General features: G+C 41.9%; 1 protein-coding gene across 1 annotated transcript; it reads left to right on the top strand.

The window, feature by feature from the left end:
* The first annotated feature begins 5,847 nt into the window (after positions 1–5,847).
* lrrc52 (leucine rich repeat containing 52) lies at positions 5,848–19,940 on the top strand. The gene is made up of 3 exons (XM_086048366.1): positions 5,848–6,478; positions 6,816–7,354; positions 14,813–19,940. Exons 1-3 carry the CDS (start codon positions 6,369–6,371, stop codon positions 15,124–15,126), a joined length of 963 nt encoding a protein of 320 aa, XP_085904492.1. The 5' UTR covers positions 5,848–6,368; the 3' UTR covers positions 15,127–19,940.
* The last annotated feature ends 1,336 nt before the right edge of the window (positions 19,941–21,276 follow it).

Raw genomic sequence — 21,276 nt, forward strand, 5'->3', positions numbered from 1 at the left:
GTTATTTATTTATTTATTTTTATGGCTGGGGCCTTACTCAAGGCTTTCATTTGTACACGTTATTATTAATTTGTGGCACCATTTTTCCTTTTTGTTCTCGATTGTCATTTAGTTGACGTTTCCCTTTGTTGGGAAGGCAGCTTACAACTCTAGCTGGTATCAAATTCAAGGCCCGGGGGCCAAATGTGGCCCACTACATCATTGATTATGGTCTGTGAAAGCAACTTCAACTTCCATAATTCTTGCTAAAAGCTGCATATTGCATTTCTAATTGTCATATATAATGAATAATGAATTTGAGATTTTATAAGCGGTTCAGAAAATTGATCAATGGATCGATATTGTGAGCATTTTTTGTAACCAAACCCATTTTTACAGTAACTTGAGCAATAGTTGATCAAACTATTATCCTAGACTTCTGATTTCAAAACTATTTATACATCAATTTGTTGTTTTATGTCATGATATGATGGGCTGCTTAAACATTTATATGGTTTCACAGTCATAATGGCAACTCTGAGAGAAACCGGAACACCAATGTTGCCCGCGACAAAAATGAATTTGACACCCATGCAAGAATCAAAAGCTAACTAAATAACTGTTCAAGTGAAATTTCCTTTTTGAGAGACAGTTCAGTATTTTCTTTTATTGTCATAAGAGTTTAAAGTCTACTTACTGAATATTACAGTATATGAACAATATTGTTACATATCTACTCATCATTAAAGTAATGATAATACATGAAATGCCCAAGTTCTGACAAGAACTAAGAGAAGACACACAAACACACACACACACACACGCAGTAAGGTTTTCCACTCGGCTGCCATGACTACTTTGACCATGCATTATTGAGCAGGTCTTTACAGGTTATGCAGTTACAGCCAGACGGTGATATGAATGACTGAGCAGACGCGTGTGGGTGCGCGTGTGTGTCCAGACGTGAGGTGTAATATCAAGACGTAAAAGAATAGGACCGATGCTCGCGTTTGTCTGCGGCTTCTGTTGCAGTCGAGCGAAACGCTACCCATCGCATTGCCAAGATTTTGCTTGCAGAGGGGCAACAGGTCGCCTACTTTGACCTTCTCGCGTGTGTGCGTGTGTGTTGGTGTTGTGTGTGCGGGCATGCAATGAGACGGAAAACTGGAGGTAGGCGATGCTCGCCGCGGGATTGCCGGAGTGTATGCGAGACACAACACGAGCCTGACGGACAGTGAGTGACACCGATGCTCCGTGGTCAAGGACACGAACGTAGACGTCAGACTTGTGACCTGTGCGCTTGAACAGCGATCGCTTTTAATAACAACCTGCAGCCCAAACACTAGAGGACAAAGTTGTTTTATGTCGCGCGCTTCACTGAGTTTAGCGGTCCAAAGTGCTGCTGCCCGAGTAGCTACTACACCGATAAGAAGTGTAAAGATTCACTATCCTTTTTAGAGCATAATCACCATGGGCCCTCCACTAAATCCACACTTTGTTTACCTCAAGCAATTCTCTAACTATGGATCGATAGCGGCTCCAAAATTGCTGCTGTCCGAGTATTGACTAGAACTAAGAGAAGTGAAAGGATCCTTTCTCCAGAAAAAAAACATCCCAAGTCTCCAACTAAATCCCCACATTTTTTACTCCCAGAAAGTCTCTTGATGCTCAAGTACTGACTAGAACTAAAAGAAGTGAAAAGATTCCCAATCCATCTTGGAGAACAAACATCACGTGTCTCTGACGTACGGAAATCAATACATGGTCTCCCTTGGGCAAATCTCTAAAGACAAATGTCTTTAGAGTCCAAATACGTCTGTTTATTTTACTCATTTGCTAGCTTGTGCATTTAATGTTAGCGTTACGCGACTGAGACAACTTGACATGTGTTAAGAGACAGTCATAGATGGATGTAACAGAGTGAATCCGGTCACTTTATAAAATAAAATGTTTTTCAGCCTCGGATAATAAATAAACCGGAAGTATTTTACTTGTTTTTTTTTTTTCTTTCATCTGTGCGGCCCGGTCCCGAACCGCGGCCCGGTGGGTGGGGACCCCTGACGTAAACCATCCAGACAGGCGTCCAGCATGGAGGCCAATGCGAGGCCTGCTGCTGACAGCCCACATGAGTCAGATGGAGTGATCCTGTTCCTGCCAAGGAGCGAGACGATGCAGTGATACGCCGCGGGCGCGCACATTGTGTTTGACCTTTGTGTCGGACATCTTGTCACGTTTCCGCCCATCTCGTTTGCTCGGCGGAAGCGAGGCAGGACAGACTGGTGACAGAGAGTTCAAAATGATGTTTCCAATTTCTCGATTCATGTTTTGCCTCTGCTGTATTGTTTTCCAAAACAACGGAAAACGATTATTTAGACTGATTGCAATTCGGAGGCTCGGACAGATAACAAGAGATAACCGAGGGAAAGAAGTCATCGGTCAAATTATGGGCTTAACGCACGGAGACAGCGTTTTATTTCAACACAATTCCTCCTACACCAGTTGGACAAAAGTATTGGGACACGTCACAAGTCTCCAAATGGTCCAAAATTGCGAATAATCGAGTACTGACCAGAAGTAGGAGAAGCAGATATAATCACAATCCTACTTGGGTGGAACAAATCTCTTAATACGAAATAAAAATAAAAAAAATACTACTGTTCAAGTGCCACCTAGAACTAGGAAAAGATTCACAAATCTTTTTTGAAAATAAAAACATCAGAGTGCAAAGCCAAATGTGTAAATTTAGTCATTTTTGTCCCCCCACAAAGAATTGGTCATTTCTCCACTTCTTCCAGTTCTATTCAGTACTAGAGCAGCAGCTTTGGCGCAAAAGTCTCTAAAGACAATTCTTAAACTGGTTCAAAAAGCTGTTCAAGGACCGACTAGAACTGTAAGAAGCGAAAAGATTCACATTCTTTTTTAGGAGAACAATCATCACTAAAGCCACAGTTTCTTCATTCTTTGGCTGAAGTTGCTAAAAAAACAAGTCTTCAATCGCTCCAAAAATCGGTCCAACAAATCGGTCCAACAAATCTTCAACTGGGCCAAAGTGCTGCTGCTTAAGTATTTTACTAGGACCATGGAAAAACAGAAAGTGTCACAATCCTATTTTGGCGAGAAAAAGATTTTGGTTGCCCCAAATCTTAAAAAAAGATAAAAGTCTTAAAATTGGTCTAAAATGCTGCTGCTTGAGTACTGACTGAAACTAGGAGATACAGAAAGATTCACAATCCTTTTTGGAGCATCATATCTCCCCCTCAATCCACACCTTGTTTGGGGCCAAGTCTCTAAAAACAAATCTACAGCTGATCCAAGACGCTACTACCCAAGTACCGACCAGAAATAAGAGTAGAAAAACTGTCCGAAAATGCCACCTGTCACTTGACTTTTGTCCACACAGATAAGGTCAATTAAGTTAACTCCTAAATTGGATAATGTGGCAACATTGGACTGAGCAAACAACCACACACACACACGCACGCGCGCGCGAATGCATGCATGTATGCACACGCGGGCACACCGGCAGCTATAAACCGAATCACTGTAACTGAGGGATGATCGTGCCCTTTGCTTCAATGACATTACCTGTAAAGTGATGAAGGCGGACGTGAATAAAGGAGCCCGACAACCTGAAGGAACGAGCTACAGCCGAAGGGAGCAGCTGCCGACACGCATTAAAAAAGACGTGAAAAGTCAAAAGGTACGTGTGCGTCTGCACTCGATGATGTCGACCTGAATCATGACACCTACTTTTGGGGACCTCTGAAATCTCAAAATTCAAACACTTACAAGCAAGTCTCTATAGTCTCAACTGGTACAAAATGCTGCCGCCCAAGTGCTGACTACAACTAGGAGTCGTGGAAAAAATATATATTGTTAACCAAAAATAAAAATACAATTGAAAAAACCCATTGAAGCAATTATAAAGATGATTACTGGTCATTTGTCTGCACCGGTTCTGCTTTCTCAGCATTATTTTTTTGCTTTGAAGGGTCTCACAGAGGTGACCATCCGTTCCCTCGCTCTGTCATTTGAACTAATGAAGCCACCTAATGCTGATGAATGGCTGCGGCCGTTACATAATTACCAGGGTGGGGAAATGCACGCCGCACATTTTGATTTTCATGGACTCTTTCACACACACAAGTGACTTTAATGTCACTATAAATACTCATTTTCATTCTTGGGATGGGGGGCATACGTAAGAAAAATGCTGTGGAGCCCCATGCTGAAACACAAAGTGTTTTTGTTTTGTTTTGTTTTTTTTGGACTCTGATGGAAACTGTTGCTAAACATGAGTCACCGAATAACTAATTGTTTACAAGTGGGCAATGAGCCACATGCTGCTTCACCATCATCTGATCTCATCACTCCACTTCTTGTTTCTTGCTAAAATACCAAAATTGTACATTCTCTCCACTTTTAAAAACGTTGAGATATCGCAAGCATTTTTAATACCAATCCCCATTTTAAAATAAATGAATGTAATAATATTTGAATAAGCAGTTCCTACTGGCCTCTGATTTTCCAAACTAGCTTTGTTGTCTATGTAATATGAGGCGATCATACATTTATTTGGGTTCACAGTCATAACGGCCCTCCGATGGGTACGAAAACCATAACGTCGATGTGGCCCGTGACAAAAATGACTTTGACACCCCGGAACTACATGGATGATATTTATTGGAATAAGCAATCAACATCCAACCCGAGTCCAATGTTCTGCTGACTCCCGCAATTAAAAATGTAAAATTAATGAATAAACCGGCGGCTGCAGTTGGACGTGAATATGCATAATGAAGTCAACACGCCGCTGGGAGGGGGACAGAAGGGGGAGGAATTAGCCAGTGGAGCATATGAGACGAGGTCTGTTATATCTGTGTTTGTTATTCAGACGGGCGCCGCCGCCGCTGCTGCTGCTTTGGGGCCCAGTGATGATTGAGACAGAGAAATTAAAGTGAAAATCACACACTCATGCAAACACAAAATGGAATAGACTCTAGCCAGGGAAAAAAATGTATAATTATTAAAAGATGAAGTCGTTTTCCACACTGATGATTCAATGGTAAAACTGATTGAGCATATATGTACACTAAGAATCATCATAGTTGTTTACTTTGCCAAAATGCTGCTGCCCGAGTACTGACGAAAACGGAAGAAAAAAAACCATGATGCGTCTCCCATCAAATCTACTTGGAGCAAGTCTCTGAAAACAAGTCACAAACTAGTCGAAAAAATGTTGCTGCACGAGTATTGACTATAGAACTAAGAGAAGTGAAATTATCCACAATCATTTTTGGACAACAAACGATGGGATTCCCGCAAAATTTTCCGCATCTACCATAAATGAGCCCCTGAAGACAAGTCACCAAATGGTCCAAAATGCTGCTGCCCAAGTCCTGACTAGAAGTAGGTGATGTGGAAATACTCACAAATTGTCACAAAAGTTTCCACCTTGTTCAAAATGCTGATGCCCGAGTACTGAGTAGAACTCAGTGAAGTGAAAACTCTCACGACACTTTTTGGAGGACAAACAAGTGGGAACCCCACTTCAAGCGAGTCTCCAAGTGGTCCAAAATGCTGCTGCCAGAGTCCTGATTAGAAATAGGAGAATAGGATGGATTCACAATTTCCAATTTCCATATACAGCGACTTGTATATGTTCTTATTTTGTATTTGTTAGCTTGATTTTTTTTATGATTATTTTTTGTCCTGTTTAGTAAAAGGCTGAAAGTACTGTGGCTCTCCTTGCCCATATGCGGGGGCATTATAGTACCTTCAATGCTTCATGAGTGTGTGAGACAGAGAGAGAGAGAGAGAGAGAGAGCGAGCGAGCGAGAGAGGGAGAAGAGAGAGAGCCGTGTTCATTTAAGTTTAGACGGTGGTGCGCACAGCTGAATACCTGATTACGTCAGCCCCACAATTATCCCTTCTCAAACACACACGCACGTACACACACGCACACACATTGTTGGTCACGTGCATAAGCGCTCAGTGAGGCAGCTCCGCGCTCAGGAGCATCAGTAGCGCACCGAGCCAAGCAGCGGGAAGGACGCGTCGCGCGGCTTCCGTCCTCTATCGGAGAGAAGTGCCGCTCAGCAGGAGGAAAACGACGGCTCATCCTGGATCAGAGGAGTACGCGCGGGTCATCCCTTTGGCTCAGGAGCCGACGCCCCCATCATGCACTCAGCCGGCGACAACTAACTCACCGGCATGAGTCACCACGGGGGTGATTCAAAGTCCGCTAAGCTCGCCCACCAGGTTGTCGCCCATCCGGGACTAACCGACTAAGAGAGGCTGGATCCCGAGAGGTTGGATCCCGAGAGCTTGGCCGGGATGACCAGGGCCGGCGTTCCCGCTCCGTGACGCTCCGGGCTCCGGCCCCCGTCATGCGTGCCCCCCGCCAGCCCGGCGCCCACTCCCTGCGGCTCCTGTCCCTCTTGGTCTTCGTGATGGGGGCGGCCCCCTCGCCGGCTCTGACGGCCGGCTGCCCCGACAGGTGCGTTGGAGGGTTGCAAAAAAATCTGAAGGGAAATTTCTGGTATATTTCCAGGAGAAGTTAAGTAAGGATTTATGGAAAAAAAAATGGGGAATTATTTTAAAATGTTAATTTTGGCTCTCTAAATTCTGCCTTACAAGACAACCAAAAAAAAAAAAAAAAAAAAAAAAAAAAAAAAAAAAAAAACAGAACAATGCCTCAAAACCAGATTTGGGGAAAAAACAAACAAGAAAAACAGCCTCTGCTTCATTTTCGTTCAGTCAGTCCTGGTTTTATCCCCGTTCATTCCCACGGCACGTTTCCAACTTTGAAAATTCCCGGACTTCTTAACCCCTAGGTGCGTGTGCGACGACCAGTTGGTGGTCCAGTGCGCCGGGCGGGAGCTGACCCGGTTCCCCGCCGATCTTCCCCTGGCCACCCGGCAGCTCATCATCTCCAACAACCGCATCGGCGATCTGCCGGCGTTGCAGCTGAACTACCTGTCCGATCTGGTCTACCTGGACTGCAGCAACAATTCCCTCACGGAGATCTCAGAGTCCACCTTCGGGAACCTTCGCAAGCTGGCCTACCTGGACCTGTCCTTCAACGCCCTGCTGCAGATCGACGAGCGGACTTTCGGGCCTCTGGCGTCCCTGGTCATGCTGCGGCTGACGGACAACCCGGGTCTCGGGGAGATCCACGCCGACGCCTTCGCCGAGAACGCGGCCCTGCAGGTCCTGGATGTGAGCCGGAACAACCTGAGCGCCTTCAACGTCAGCGGCCTGATCGGATTGCCCGCCCTCAGGTCTCTGGGCCTCAGCGGCAACCCGTGGAGGTGCGACTGCGACACGGAAGACCTCTGCCTTTGGGTGCAGATCGAGAGCTTCAAGTTCCAAGGTGAGGATGGATGAAGGAGCTGTTCAAGTCTCAAAAGATTTACTGCCGCATCCGTTTTGTGGCGTTGCAGCATTATCCGCACCGACACATAAACCATCACAGTAGAACCGAGATTGAACGCTGTGTCGGATGTTTGAGCCCACGCGGCTGTTGCTGCTCTCCGCATTGAGATAATTAGATGGCGCCAGTGACAGTTGCTTTCAACGCTAAGGGGCGTGGGCATTGATTCCCGACGGCCAGTGTGCGAAGGACTGGTAAGAACCGCACTGGGTCTACTGTTGCTGTTTGCCGTACTGAGATACTTCAGTGCTGTGAGCGACAATTGATTTCAATATAAAGGGGCGTGGCCTGTGAGTCTTTGGTGGTAAACCTGCCATCACTTAGACGCCGCTCCTCTGCTAGGGGATACGGATACTAGCTTGCAAGACAACCAATTTGCGAATTGATTTCACGACCTCAGATCCTGCGTCGGAACCATACACACAGAACAATATATTGGTAAAACGGCTTAGATGTCCCAATGTTCAAACTTTTTGGAACTTGTAAAAAGGAAGAAGGGGGCACTTCATCTTGTATTGATGAAACATGCATTAACCAGAAAGTTAAGTAAGTAAGTTAGTTTAGTACAGGAACCAGAACTGAACACAAATAGCAAAAACTCACAAATAATTTCTGTTGCTTATAATTCCCATGATTTATTTTCTCGGTGATGTGAATTCAAAGATGATATGGTGATTAAAAAAAATGAAGTGGGACAAAAAATTTAAAATGAATTCTCCAATGCCAAAAATATGCAGGGGTCCAATGTTTTGAAACAACCCAAGTAATTTAAATCGTCTGTTACAACATTCACACAAAATTGTGTGGCAAATCAATATATATATATTTTTTTTTTTTTACTTAAAAATCATTTAAAACTAAATGTGGGATATCTGACAGAATTCATATTGTGTTTCTGTTTTACTTTTAAGCTTTTTTTTTTGGGTCACTCTTTATTTGGCCATTCTTAACAGTTTCTGTCCATCCATTCAAAATACAATTCTTACATGATTTAATAAAAAAACAAAAACATAAATTCCCATTATTCTGACAATGCCGTGTCGTGAAACCAGTCTCAAGTTTAAGTTTGCTAATAAGCAAAATAAAAAAAACAAGAAAAAAACAAAGAGCCTGCAGGAGGTAATCGTTCCAACATTTTTTAGTCTTTATTATTGTGATATTTTAATTTAAAAAAAAATGTGTGCTGTTTCTCCACATTTAAACTTTTCTGATAACCTTTAGGCCTTTAACGTTTAAAATATGTGGCGAGCCAATAAAAAACACGCAGCGGGCCGCAAAGGCACCCCCGGGCCATACTTTGGACACCACTGGACCAGACAAAACTCATCAAAGTGGGCCTTAAATGGATCAGTATAATATGTGAAACGTCAGTCTTTGAGCCAAGTTGGCAAATTCACCGATCGTTACCTGTCACGCCGGACAGCACACAGAAAAATCCCTCTAAAGTAGCCAGCGTTTTAAGGGCTATTATCACTAAAAGTATTCCAAAGACACTCCAAGGTCTCCATATTGCTTGTTGTCACCTCAGCTCATTAAGATGATGCGATTGCGGCTGCAGTTTAATCTCAGATAGCGGCATACTTATCGCGCCGTTACCCCAACGTGTGTACGACGCGAAGACAGCATGAGAAGCCCATGGGACATTGTTGATGGGAAAAGTCAACGTTAATGCTAGTTATGTGTGTGAAGATAGCAGCAGTAGGGGGGTGCTGACTTTGCTCGTGTAAGTCGGCCGAAGTTTGCAGTCGGAATCGCTAAACGGACGCTCCGGATTAGAGCCAAAATGGGCAAGACGAGATCGCTCTAACAAAAAAAACGTTTTTAATATTTTTTTTCCCCGTGCAAAAATTGTTATACGGCGTACACAATTTGAAATGATCAAAAAACATATAAAATACAGGGAAAACGTACAAATTGACAGGTATGGTAATCCCTCGCTATTCACAGGAGATAGGGACAGACCATTGCCGTCAATAGTTGTATTTGACGCCCGTCCCTAAAAGGTTTATAATTGCCTATAAATGCCATAAGATGGCGCCAAAGCAAGTCTTTTCAATAAGACAGTGCTTTGGTTTGTCAAATAGAAGCTCCGCCCCCTTACTTCAACATACACTGCGTGTAGGTCAAATGAGTAGGCAGTATTAAAGCCTGAAGTTTAAAGGGGAAGCACACAATTGAATTTCAAAAACACAACTTTAGTCTGCTGATATTACACCATTTATTAAGGAAAATACATCTTTATTAACGAAACAAAAATACTTTATTCCTATAATAATAAGCCCATTTTCTTAAAAAAACAACTACACTTTATTCATGACGTAATGGCAGATTTACTGTATGTGATGATACATCACAATGACATCAGAGATTTTAATTGGCCCAAAGCTAAGGTATGAAGGAGTCATTTCTTTTTCTTTGTTTTATTGTTACCCAGGCTCCCCTATACAGGTATGCACTTTTTGAATGATAAAAGAATTTATGCAAATTACTTCACGGACCCCGAAACTACAACACTTAGTAGAGCCTAATTTGAGAACCACCAGACTAAGGCACAAGAAGACTGGCATTGGTGTTCTTTTGTTGTCCGTTTGGAACACTTCTTGCACACTTCCTCTCCTCATTCGCGTGTTTTAATGATGCTGCTGGTCAAATAATGTGCTCCCATTGAGGAGAGTTGTATTTAAAGACACTCTACTTAAGTGTGTGTAATGTCAGGTCAAGGGAATCACTTTAAGGCCTACTGAGGTCGGATTAACAACAAGGGAGCGCTTTAAAAACATACTGTGTACTTTTTCATTTGCTTTTGATAATTGCTTAGATTTATTTCGCGACTTTGTAGGTACCCAAGGACGCTTAACAAGAACTAATAGGGTGATTAAACGTTGAGTACTTTAGGAGCGTCTGATATACGCCGATAGCCGGCCGGCTTGACGGCGAACAGCAGCGTGATGGAAGATTTCAGTAGAGGGCAGGCAAGGAGTGCAAGAAAGCAGGTTGGTAAACTAACATTGGAGGCTAATGTTGACGCTAACTTCGGTAGCTAACGTTTGTTTTCATTATCTCTAACGTTGGAAGCTGACTTGAAGGTTAATCTTGGATCCAATACTGAAAGCGCACATTGGAAGCTAATGTTAGAGTTAACATTGGAAGTTAATGTGAGACGTAATGTCGCCAACACTGGATGTGTTGGAATGTAATGTTGGAAGCTAACGTTGGATAACGTGAATCTTTGTCAGGTCTATTCTAATGTTAGCGGTACCTTTGGTCACTAACTTTAGAAGGTAAGAATGGAAGGAAAGTTGGAAGCGAAGATTGAAAGCTAACGTTAGAGCTACTGTTGAAGTTTAGATTGGAAACACTTTTCCTCGTTGCCATCACTAGTACTTTTCTGCGCTTGTCACAAGCCATGATCCTTTTAGCAACATGCTACCGGCTGTTAGCATCCGATACTATGTCACAGCAACTTCCATTTCCTGCTATGTGACCCTTTGCCCTCACAGGCACCCTGTGAGGTTATTGAAGAGTGTCCACTATTTGCGTGAATATTCATTTGAGGGAAAAGCTTCCGTGTAGTGTCTACATTCTATTTATTCCTCCGCGCCTGCAGCGTTGCACTCTCTCTTGCAGACTCTCTAATTGTCAGTGAACGGTCGAATGGCCTGACGCGCTGATTCGGACAAGCGCTCTGCATCCAGACGTGTACAAAGTAAGTCACTATTCCGGAGACGTTACTTCCACTTCTGCGGAAAGAAGTGAAAGTGGATTTATCTGCAATGAACGCAAGAGAGGAGCCACGGTGGTGTGACAAAACAAAGCATGTGGGACAAAACAGGGTCGGGAGGAGGCCGCCACTCAAATTCATTAAAGACAATTGCATCATTCAATACAGGCGCAGCATACATTATTCAGCAAATTGGACGCATATCCAATTCAGTTGGCCTACTTGTGCAGCCTAGCCAAAATGTAACTTATGTACAAGGGAGATGTTTTTTTTTTTTTTCTTTTCAGAATATCTGGAAATCTCCCATGTGAAGGTTACACTCACACATATCCATCGCGTAGTTGTTGTGGTTTTCAGTTCATTCATTTCTGTGTAACAGTTTGATTATTTTTTTATTTGATATTTTTATCATTGAAATGTAAAGAAAGGTTTCAGGCAAAGGTAATGTAGGTTTTTAATTTTAGTTTTTTTCTCCCCCATTCACACATTACTTCCAGTCAATATTATGATTTATTTTCTTTCATTGATATTTTTTTTTGATTCTTGAAAAAAAATTTTTTTTAAATAAAACAAACCTTGCAGTCACACGTAATGTTCAGGTTTTTTTTTTCTTTTTATGATGGATGGATATTTTTTCAATATTTTCCTTTTTCTCGTGTTTTTTTCTTTTGTCCATTTTGAATTCTTTCGCGTTGTAAAACCGTTAGGTCACATTAAAACTCAACCCCAAAAATTAAATTCAAAGATATTTAAAAATAAATTTCACTACATGTTTAACATAAAAATGTATTTAAAAATATATCTAATTTTAAAAATGCTTTCATCCTAGCCTTTTTAAAATATTCATTTATATATCCACAATGAAGCGTCTTAGAGTGTCCAAAAAGCGCTACATAAAACGGATGCGTTATTATTACTATTATTATTTATTGAGTTTTTCAAACTTTGAAGAGGATCTGACCCGGAGCATAACACGAGGGTTGAAGAGGAGCAACTCACTACATTTCTCCAAGTAGTGAGGAGCGAAACGGGTGGATGGTTGAGTGAAATAGAGTGAAAAGGGGCTGAAGGGAGAACAAATGAAAAAAAAAATGAAGCGATAAGAGCTTTTTGCTGCAAGCCGACCTTCACTGAGGCTCTGCACTTATCCTTTGCCAGAGGAAGAGGAGCTGCTATGGAGAAACTGAAAAAGGAGGACAACGGCGTTCTGACTAACGTTCAAGAACGAGAGCGAAGGCGTGAATGCGGAAAAGGTCAACTATTCTTAGGCGCCGTGATGATTGCGGTTAAGCTCCTTGATAGCATCAGCGCACATTTCAAACCCTCCAGCTTTAGATAATCACTTGATTGTGTGTGGGGGCAAAAAGTCTCAGAAGTCAAACAAAACTTGAAGTTCAAACCATCAGATTTCTTACTTTTGTTAGTAATTCAGCCTTGGCACAGGTCTGTTGATTATCCATTCAAAAATTTCTTTAGCGCTTGTCCTAAATAGGGTCTTGGGGGAGCTGGATTATGATTCAGCTGCTGGTTTAGTCCATAACACGTCAGAAAATGGGCAAACATGTTGGTTATTGTTAAGTAAAAGTATATGTTTGCAAATGTAGTACTACAGAAATCAGAGGATATTTAATGCTAAGAAATTTCAGGAATTTAGACCATTTCAAGTTAAACCTCTCTAAACAATTACTCAATTGTCAAAATAGTTGTTGATTTATTGTTGCACCTCTTGTTGGAAGTTAACGCCGGAAGCTGTTAGTCTTCCGTAGCTTTAATGACAGAGGCAGAATTGGAAGCTAACTTCATAAGCTAACATCTAAGCTAAAATTGGAAACTAAGGTTAGAGCTAATATTGCTAAAATCGGAAGCTAATATCAGAGGTAATTTTGTGGTTAACATTGGAGGCTGACATCAGAGGTAACATTGAAAGCTAATGTCGGATGCTAACAATATTCTTAGCTCTAAGCACAATACAGCCTGTGAGTACTTTTTCTGATAAACAGACACATAATTGGGTCCTGTTACTTTGTCACTTTCTTTTTCGCTGTTGCTTTTTTTTTCTTTCATTATTATCCCCACTTCCCATCAGTCAGGCCAGGAAAAGCTGTCTCTGTCAGGGACGTCCTTGACATTTGCGCCACTTGTCAGCGCTCTTATCTGTCACGCACGAAAGTCCACTTGAAAACGCCTAGCACTACTTATTCGTCTTCCTTTATAGAGGTTGATGGAGCTGATCAAGTTGGAATTAAAATCTTGCAAATATAGTGTGTGTGGGGGGAGATTTTGGGTGGTATTGATGTGGGCAGTGTTTGATAACCTTAGATTAAACTCATTACATAGTCATTTGCATTTGTCCTTAAACCTGCACAGAATTCCAATACAGCTGGCACTACAAGTCCCTTAAAGTCTGCTTTGTTGTTTCGCAATGCTAATCACAATATGGCGGTAGCCTCATGTAGTCAAGAGGTCCCGGGTTCAAATCTCATTACATGAATGAAATGAAATGAAAATGAAATTATTCAGCAAAAATTATTCGGCAAAAACCACCTTCACATGAGATTTCAGGCAAATTGTAACGACAAGGAGAAAGTATCGTAGCGCCCCACAATGTCGTTTTCATATAAGAAGGCCATGCATCAGTGTCATAGGATGCAGATGGAGGGTGACAGAGAATGACGGGGTTGAAATGACGGTGTCAGGTGTGTAAGGGAGGAGGCGGTGTGTGGCGAGGAGACACGCAGAGGAAGCCCTGTCGAGACCAGGATCCTTCATGGCGTAGATCGTTCCCGCCCGTTCATCCCTCCATCCTTCCTCTGCAATGTTTGGACCCTTTGGCCTCCCTGGTCTGAGTGCACTTTAATGGACAGTGTGAGCCACAAGCCAAAAGGAAAGTGGCCAGTGGCCATTCCCCTCTCTGTTGTTTTTTTTGGGAAAAAAATTGCCTGTATTACTGAGAAACATAGATAACGGGACAGTAAACCTCATCTATATCCCAGTTTATCATTCGTGCCGCCATTAAATCCAGCCTACCAGACTCCGCCTCTTAAAGGTACTTGCATGTACACAGACACAATTCTACCCAGGCCAAGGGAAAAAAAAAATCTATCCATACATTAAATTCACCATTACCTATGCAATGCGTATTAATTAGAAAACAAATTATGCATAGATTGCATGCATTGATTGACCGAACTTCATAAAGCACAATCAATCAGTTTTGCCTCAGAGCGCTGAAACTGAATCATTGACTATGTAGTCCGTAAAAAACACAAATTGGACATTTGTCCCGTGCTCACTCTCCGTCTAATTGTCTTTCCTCTCCTTCGTCCTCTCACGTCATTTTTATTTGCAGAGTCAACTGAGCATGAAGGGGGGGATGGGGGGCGGGGGGGCGGTGATGATGAGGATGTCAATTAGCGTGTCGCTAATGAGGGATGAAGTTCGATGAGATGATAAAAAGAGGGTGAAAAAAACGCTTCCTCAATTATTCTCTTTTGTCTGAATTGCTCCATTGGAGGATGAAAGTACTCTTGTGACTTCATTCCTGATTTGGGCATAAATGTGATACAATGCCCTCGAAACTGCATGTGTACACATATGTCAAATGCAAATCTTTCATCTCAACAATTCGCCTTCACTTTTCTTCGATGACACTTCCCTCTGCTGTACCTCCCCTCCAGACGAGGGCCAGACGGTGTGCCACAGCCCAACTGAGCTGGCGGGTCGGCGTCTGGCCGAGGTGGGCATGCAACTGCGGGCGGACTGCCACCAGGGCCTGGGCTACTGGGACTACCTCTTCTTCGTGGCCATCGGCTTCGTCATCTTCTCGGCGGGCACGGTGTCGGCATGGGTGATGGGCGTGCTCATGGTTCTGTACGAGCGCTACAGCAAACGCAAGAGCGAGGAGCTGGACAGCGACGACGAGGACGCCAGGGGGGGCGGCGGGGGCAAGCCGGGAAACGGGGACGTGAGCAAGCCTGGCGTGCAGGTCTGATGCCGCCGATGACTCTGAGACCAAAGACTCCATCCGTGGATTTTGGCTGTGTTCGGAATCACTCCCTAGCCAATGTATAGTGCTCTATATAGCGAGTTTGCTATTGGGTCATGCTATTTGACCCTAATGTATCCCACAATGCATCAGGAAAAGTAGTGAACATCCATTGGCCACTAGAAAAGGTCAAGCCGAGGCCTGCCGCGAATAGTGAAAATCCACGAGTAATTGACCCCTCTAAAAGGGTTATATTGTACTATAGTAGCCTCCAAAATCCACAAGATGGTGGCAAAGGACTACTTTTGTCCAAATGAAGTTCCTCAACTCATTTTAACAATTCCTTCCCAAAATATCAACAGAAAAACAGAGGATCATAAAGCATCAACACCCTGCATCTAGTACATACACAATCATTAACCAATGCTACATAGTCAACTGTATTCAGAAGTTAAATAACACTGTTCAACAAAATTTGACTAAATTATGTAATCAGAGACAAGTGAACTTTTTTTAGTCAACTGTTTTGCACTGATTCCAAATCTGCCCTTGTTTTTCTCTAGCATGTCAGGTTTTCATGATAATAATAATGATAATAATAATGATAATAAAAATAATAATATGTAGTATATTTAGTCATATTCATGAATATTCAGGAATTAAGGGTTCAGCAACAGGGGAATTTGTTTTTTTCTGTAACGTCATAGCGAAAATTACAACGCATAGTAAAATCCGTATTGCGCAAGCTTTATAGGTCAAACTTAAAAACAAAAAATGAAAATATGTCAAAAATCTGATGTGCTAGAAAAATAAAGTAGATATTTAAGTCAGCATTAGAAATACGTTTAAGGACATATGTAGCTATCTCTGATAAAAAAAAATTGCTGCTGACCAGTGTTATTCAACACAAATGAGGCTCATCAATAGCATTAGCTAGCATCTAGCCAGAATAACAGGCTATCAGAAAATGACAAGATATCACACATGGGTAAACAAATACGTATGTGCACTAGTACTTTACAAAAAGGGCGTGAGGTGATTAAACTCACCTTTTGACATTTACTCACAATAATACATGTGAAAGGAATTCAGGCGATTTGTAATGCAAAGTAGAAAACACTGGCTAGCTGTGGTGCATGAGATGCATTGAATGACCGCTGAGAACACGGGAGATGTCAAACGCAGATTAAAAAAGAAATAACAATTTTTTTAAAAAAGGAAATAAATTTAAGATCAGACATCAAGACCAAAATCACCAATAATGTGATTATAGGACCTGAATAGTACAAGGGAACACTGTATAGTGATTAGGGAGCAAGGAAATGATTCCGGAAACAGCCTCTTATTGTTGACATATTTCTCAACACAAGGACAGAATGTGTGTGTTCATATGTATGCAAGTGTATGCGCGCGCGTGTGTGTGTGTGCGTGTGTAAGCCAAAAGTTGAACTGTATGCCTTTACCTCGGAAATAGGGAATACTTTAAAATTTGAGAGCAATAACCCCCTGCACAAACACCATCTCCTGAGAGTTTAGTAGGATTTTCTACAAAAAAAACCATTAATTTCATGATAAATAGCTCTTCTTTGGATCAAATTATTATTATTTTCACCTGTGATTTAAATTTGTGTTTATCAGTAGACCCTTTATGAGACACACAAAAAAACTTTAATATAATGTAATATAATTAATTATTGCGCCTGCCTAAAAAATGCACACAAAAATACACCACACACAACGATCCCAAAACACATTCACTTCAAAGTCATCCTATACAACATTCCAAATGATTTGCTTTCGAAAAAAGCCCCATAGAGCACAAGCGTGCATTTAAATACCATACAATGTGGCTAGGCTACCATCCAATAATAACCCGGGTTAAACCTAGCTCCTCCCCAACAAACAAAGCTTGTCTCTCAGTCAAGTTGCATCACTGCAACATACTTCCTGGACACCAATTCCTACTTAGACAGGGCACAGAAAAAAAAGACACATGGGTGAATTTGTGAATAATGAACCGCAAATACGTGGGGGGACTACCCTATTAAAAAGAATGCTCACATTTTTTTTGTACCATATCCTACTAAATTCTCATTAGAACATTTTTTTTTCACTGCCCTGATGCTCTTGGCAACATTTGTGTGACGCTAAGACGACATTTGAATGACACACGCAAACAAACACACAAAACGCACACACGCACTTTCCAATATGTGCCCCAATTGACAATAGCACCCCAAAACATGTGAAAATCCATTTGAGTGTATATTCAATGTCCATGATATCCATCTTAAGGTCCATGTACTAGAACACTCTTTGGCCTCACTGGTAAGACAATATAGCACACTAGTAGAATGACTGTCTTGCAAGTGATGTTTTTTCCACTACTAGAGCCACTTTCGGCCAACTCGTATGCAATTAAACCTTATTAATAAACTACTGTGCTGCACTAGTAAAACTACTAGGCTCAACTTGTACGTAGGCATGTGTCATGCACTAGTAGCCTCCGGAGTTCTACTGGTAGTACCAAAATACATGTAGAGTAGTTGTCCTACTCATGTAACCGAGCATACTAATACATGGCGCTTAATCTGGATATCAAAGCTACATGTATATTATTTGATATCCAACAACATGCTACTAATGAGGCAAAACTGAACTAGTTGACAGAGTGCATTATAAAATTCTACTATTTAGTAGTAGTGACAGTAACACACAGGTGTCAAGTGGTGCAAAGTTTTGCCTCACTAGTAACAGGGTTCTACTAGTGCGCTGAATTTTTTTTTACAGGTGGTGAGGTATAAGAGTGTACTAGTAAACGGGCAATTAGACTCACAAGTCGGATATTGAATAAATGCTTCAACAGCTTGCCATAGTGTTGAACCAATAACACTGCTTGGCCCAACTGATATTTAATGTCTTCTTATTTATGCCCAATTAGTACTAGCAGCCTGCTGGAAACCTACTAGTAGCACCAAAATGCCCACTAGTAGTTTTGCTTCACTAGTAACGTGGTTGTCCGATATGCCAAAATAGTTCAACTAGTGTGCAGAAATGTCATACAGTAGAAGGAAAAACATGACTTATAAAACACAGCTGTTAATAGTAGTGAGGACAAAGAGCGAACTAGTACACTGACCTTAAGGTGAAATTCAAGGATATGAAATAAATGCTCATACAGCTTTCCATAAACGTATACACAAAACACACGCAGCATACCTCGAACCAAAAAAAAAAAAAAAAAAAACCCAGATGAATGTAAAACAACAAAAAACATGTGCAAGCTACCTTTAATGTGTACAGAAATGGTTGAGTGTGTGTGTGTGTTTGACACGTGGCTATTTCCTGTATGCCAACCTGTGTTGGTGAGGGGAAGTGGATCAGGCTAACGCACGGAGACCATGTCAGAGTGATAGACTGCGTCGCCGAGCTCAACAGGAATCTAAGTGACTGGCTCGGCTGACCTCGTCCTATAAGGCCTGCTTTCTGTGCGTGTGTGTGTATGTGGTGGTGGTGGGGGGGCGTTTGCGTGTGTAAGTGGGGCAACACGATCACACCACATCCCATTGAGCCGCCGAGACGACTGATTCACGACGAGTCCCGTCACGGAGCGAAAATCAGTTCTTTGCCCCCCATGACATTACCTCCACCAAGGCCGTTTGGTTGTCAGTGAGCAGGACTACACATAAATGTCCTTAAACAATAACCAGGGAACTTACTGGAGCGGTGGGCTGAGGGTAAAGAAAAAAATCGCATAAATTATGGCTGGGATCCGGCTGGAAGTATATTTTTTTTTCACCGTTGGTTAGCATTTACAAGCATTTGTTTTATGTAATGCTTGAGAAATTGTTATTTTGAATATAACGGTAGTACTTAAAAAAGATGACAGGCTTGTTGATGTATACGCGTCAATACTGCATTTGACTCACTGCTATTAAATAGAAAACAAAAAAATACATGCTGTTTTTACAACAAGCTTAGGTCATTAGTAGTCCAAATGTGTCGCACTTCTTCAGATGCACACATTTCCTGCATCTGTCACACACACACGCACACAAGATAAACGTCAAGGGTGCAGTTAAAGTCAGAGCATCAACATTAAACCACACACACCTCCAGCCTTATTCTGAAACAAACACATGCACATTTTTATTTTAGCGTGTGTATGCCTATGGAAGGGAACCCTATATATGATTTGATTTAATTACATTTAATAGTTTTTTTTTCTTTCAAAATAAATGGTCATCTCTAACCAAATGGCTTTTTTTTTTTAATTCGGCTAATTTGTGGAGCCCTCTAACATGATCACAAAATCAAATAATTTCATTTTATTTATTGCTTTCCTGAAAAAAGCATTTCCAAATAATGCATAACATTTTTATATAAATGAGCATTGTTTATGATTATTTTTTCCCCTTGTTAAAAAAAGTAATATACTTGTAATTAAGATTTTGATGTAATTTACCTTAGTTGTAAAATTAATTTATTTTTAATTTCATTTGGTTATAGTTTTTCTTACCCTCAAAACATATAAACATCTCACTTGTGGACCCTTTAGAAACGCCTGAGCATTGTGAAAGTTATTTTATTTGATTCGAAATAATTTAATGTAATTTAATAAAATTTTCCTTTCGACACAAAACTTTTCCATGGTCAGGTCCCCACTTGCAAGGTCCTCAAATGCAACACAACCAAACGGTCCCCATTCCGTGAATGTGTGTTGTGTGTGCGCGCATGTACTAATGAGTGACATACGCCTGCCGATGTTGCTTTCTTTTGTCCTTATATTGAGAGTTTCCCTTAATTTTGTACACCATGTATCATGAGCAATAAAGACTTTACGGATGAGCAGTGGAACAATGCTTTTTCAACCCTTTCTTACTGACGCTTGTTACAGCGCCATCTGCTGGAGGGGGTCCAAGGGCACTGCCCCACTTGCCACAATCACTGGCCCAAAGTAGTAGTAAAGTAAAACTGGGACAGTGCCTTTCGTCTTCATCCAGCCTAGCCGATTACGTCATGGGTCGAGCTGCTGTTGTCGGTGAAGATGTGGTACTAAGTAAACGAAAATGTGACATCATAATTCAGCCAAATACAAAAGTGCTTGATCACAGCCACATTTCCAGAAACTCAAGATTTACTTTATTGTTGAATTTTACACCAGAGGGGCACTCCAGAGAGACAACTATCTGCCATACAAGCCATTAAAAAGTCACTTTTGCCATATTTTTGTCCCCGCGACCTGAGACGAGGGGAGCGAGACGGCGCGCCAAGCGAGGTGAGCTTCCCATTTGACGCAGAGGTCGACCTCCGAGGATGTCGGCTTCAGCCTCCGTTAAGCCCGGCCGGGCCGCCTCGTTGCCTTTTACAGTATGTGCGCTTGCGCTAAAGCATGCTAGTCCACACTTGAAGAACAAACTACTCGTGTGCAACCCCGGCAGGCTGGTGCAGTGTGTGTGCGCATGTGTGTGTGTGTGACTTATTGCATTAGATAGTCTATGTGGACTTTACGCTCAGGAATTAACATTCCCCCTTAGAGAAATAACCGGATCAGACCGAGCACGCACACACGCGGGCATTACACAAAGCGTCATCCGGAGCAATGCTGCTGTGCCTCTGGTACTTTGTGTTCCCTGTAGTTGACTTGAACTGTCTGTCAGTCTGTCTGTCTAATTACAACAAAGTACAGTTGCGCCCGTTTTTAAATCAGGGTTTGGGTTTCAAGTCGTTAAGCTTTCAACGTAGGGTTAGAGTATGAAAGTTGAGCTTTGATGTTAATTTTAGGGTTTCGAATTAGCGTTTTTGAGAGTTTCTAAGTAGGGTTTTAAGTCAGTGATGGGGTTTCAAAATAGGACGTCAAGGTTTCATTGTAGGGTTTTTAAGTCAGTGTTAGAGTTTCAAAGTAGACCCCTGCATTAATTTTAGCATTTCCCTTTTAATGAGAGGTGAAGCATCGTCACACGAAAGCTCAGAATAGAGTGTTTCCCACTTCCTGGAATAGACGTGGTCCTCCTATGAGAATAACAGCTCATTACCATCAGACCGCCCCTCCAAGGACCACTCGGACCCCTCCCCCCTGTACCTGCATTTTGTGACGCACAAATCCCCCGGACCTCCCCTTTCTCTTCCACATATACCGATTTAAACTCTTTAGGC

Source organism: Filicampus tigris, chromosome 12, assembly GCF_054856515.1.
Source record: "Filicampus tigris isolate MCC_2025a chromosome 12, RoL_Ftig_1.0, whole genome shotgun sequence".
NCBI classification, from domain to species: Eukaryota; Metazoa; Chordata; class Actinopteri; order Syngnathiformes; family Syngnathidae; genus Filicampus; species Filicampus tigris.

Bases quoted from the DNA above. Each gene is read 5' to 3' on its own strand.
- lrrc52 (XM_086048366.1), top strand. From the start codon at position 6,369: ATGCGTGCCCCCCGCCAGCCCGGCGCCCACTCCCTGCGGCTCCTGTCC. The intron at 6,479-6,815 runs GTGCGTTGGAGG...CTTAACCCCTAG, and splicing joins ACGGCCGGCTGCCCCGACAG to GTGCGTGTGCGACGACCAGT. The intron at 7,355-14,812 runs GTGAGGATGGAT...CCTCCCCTCCAG, and splicing joins CGAGAGCTTCAAGTTCCAAG to ACGAGGGCCAGACGGTGTGC.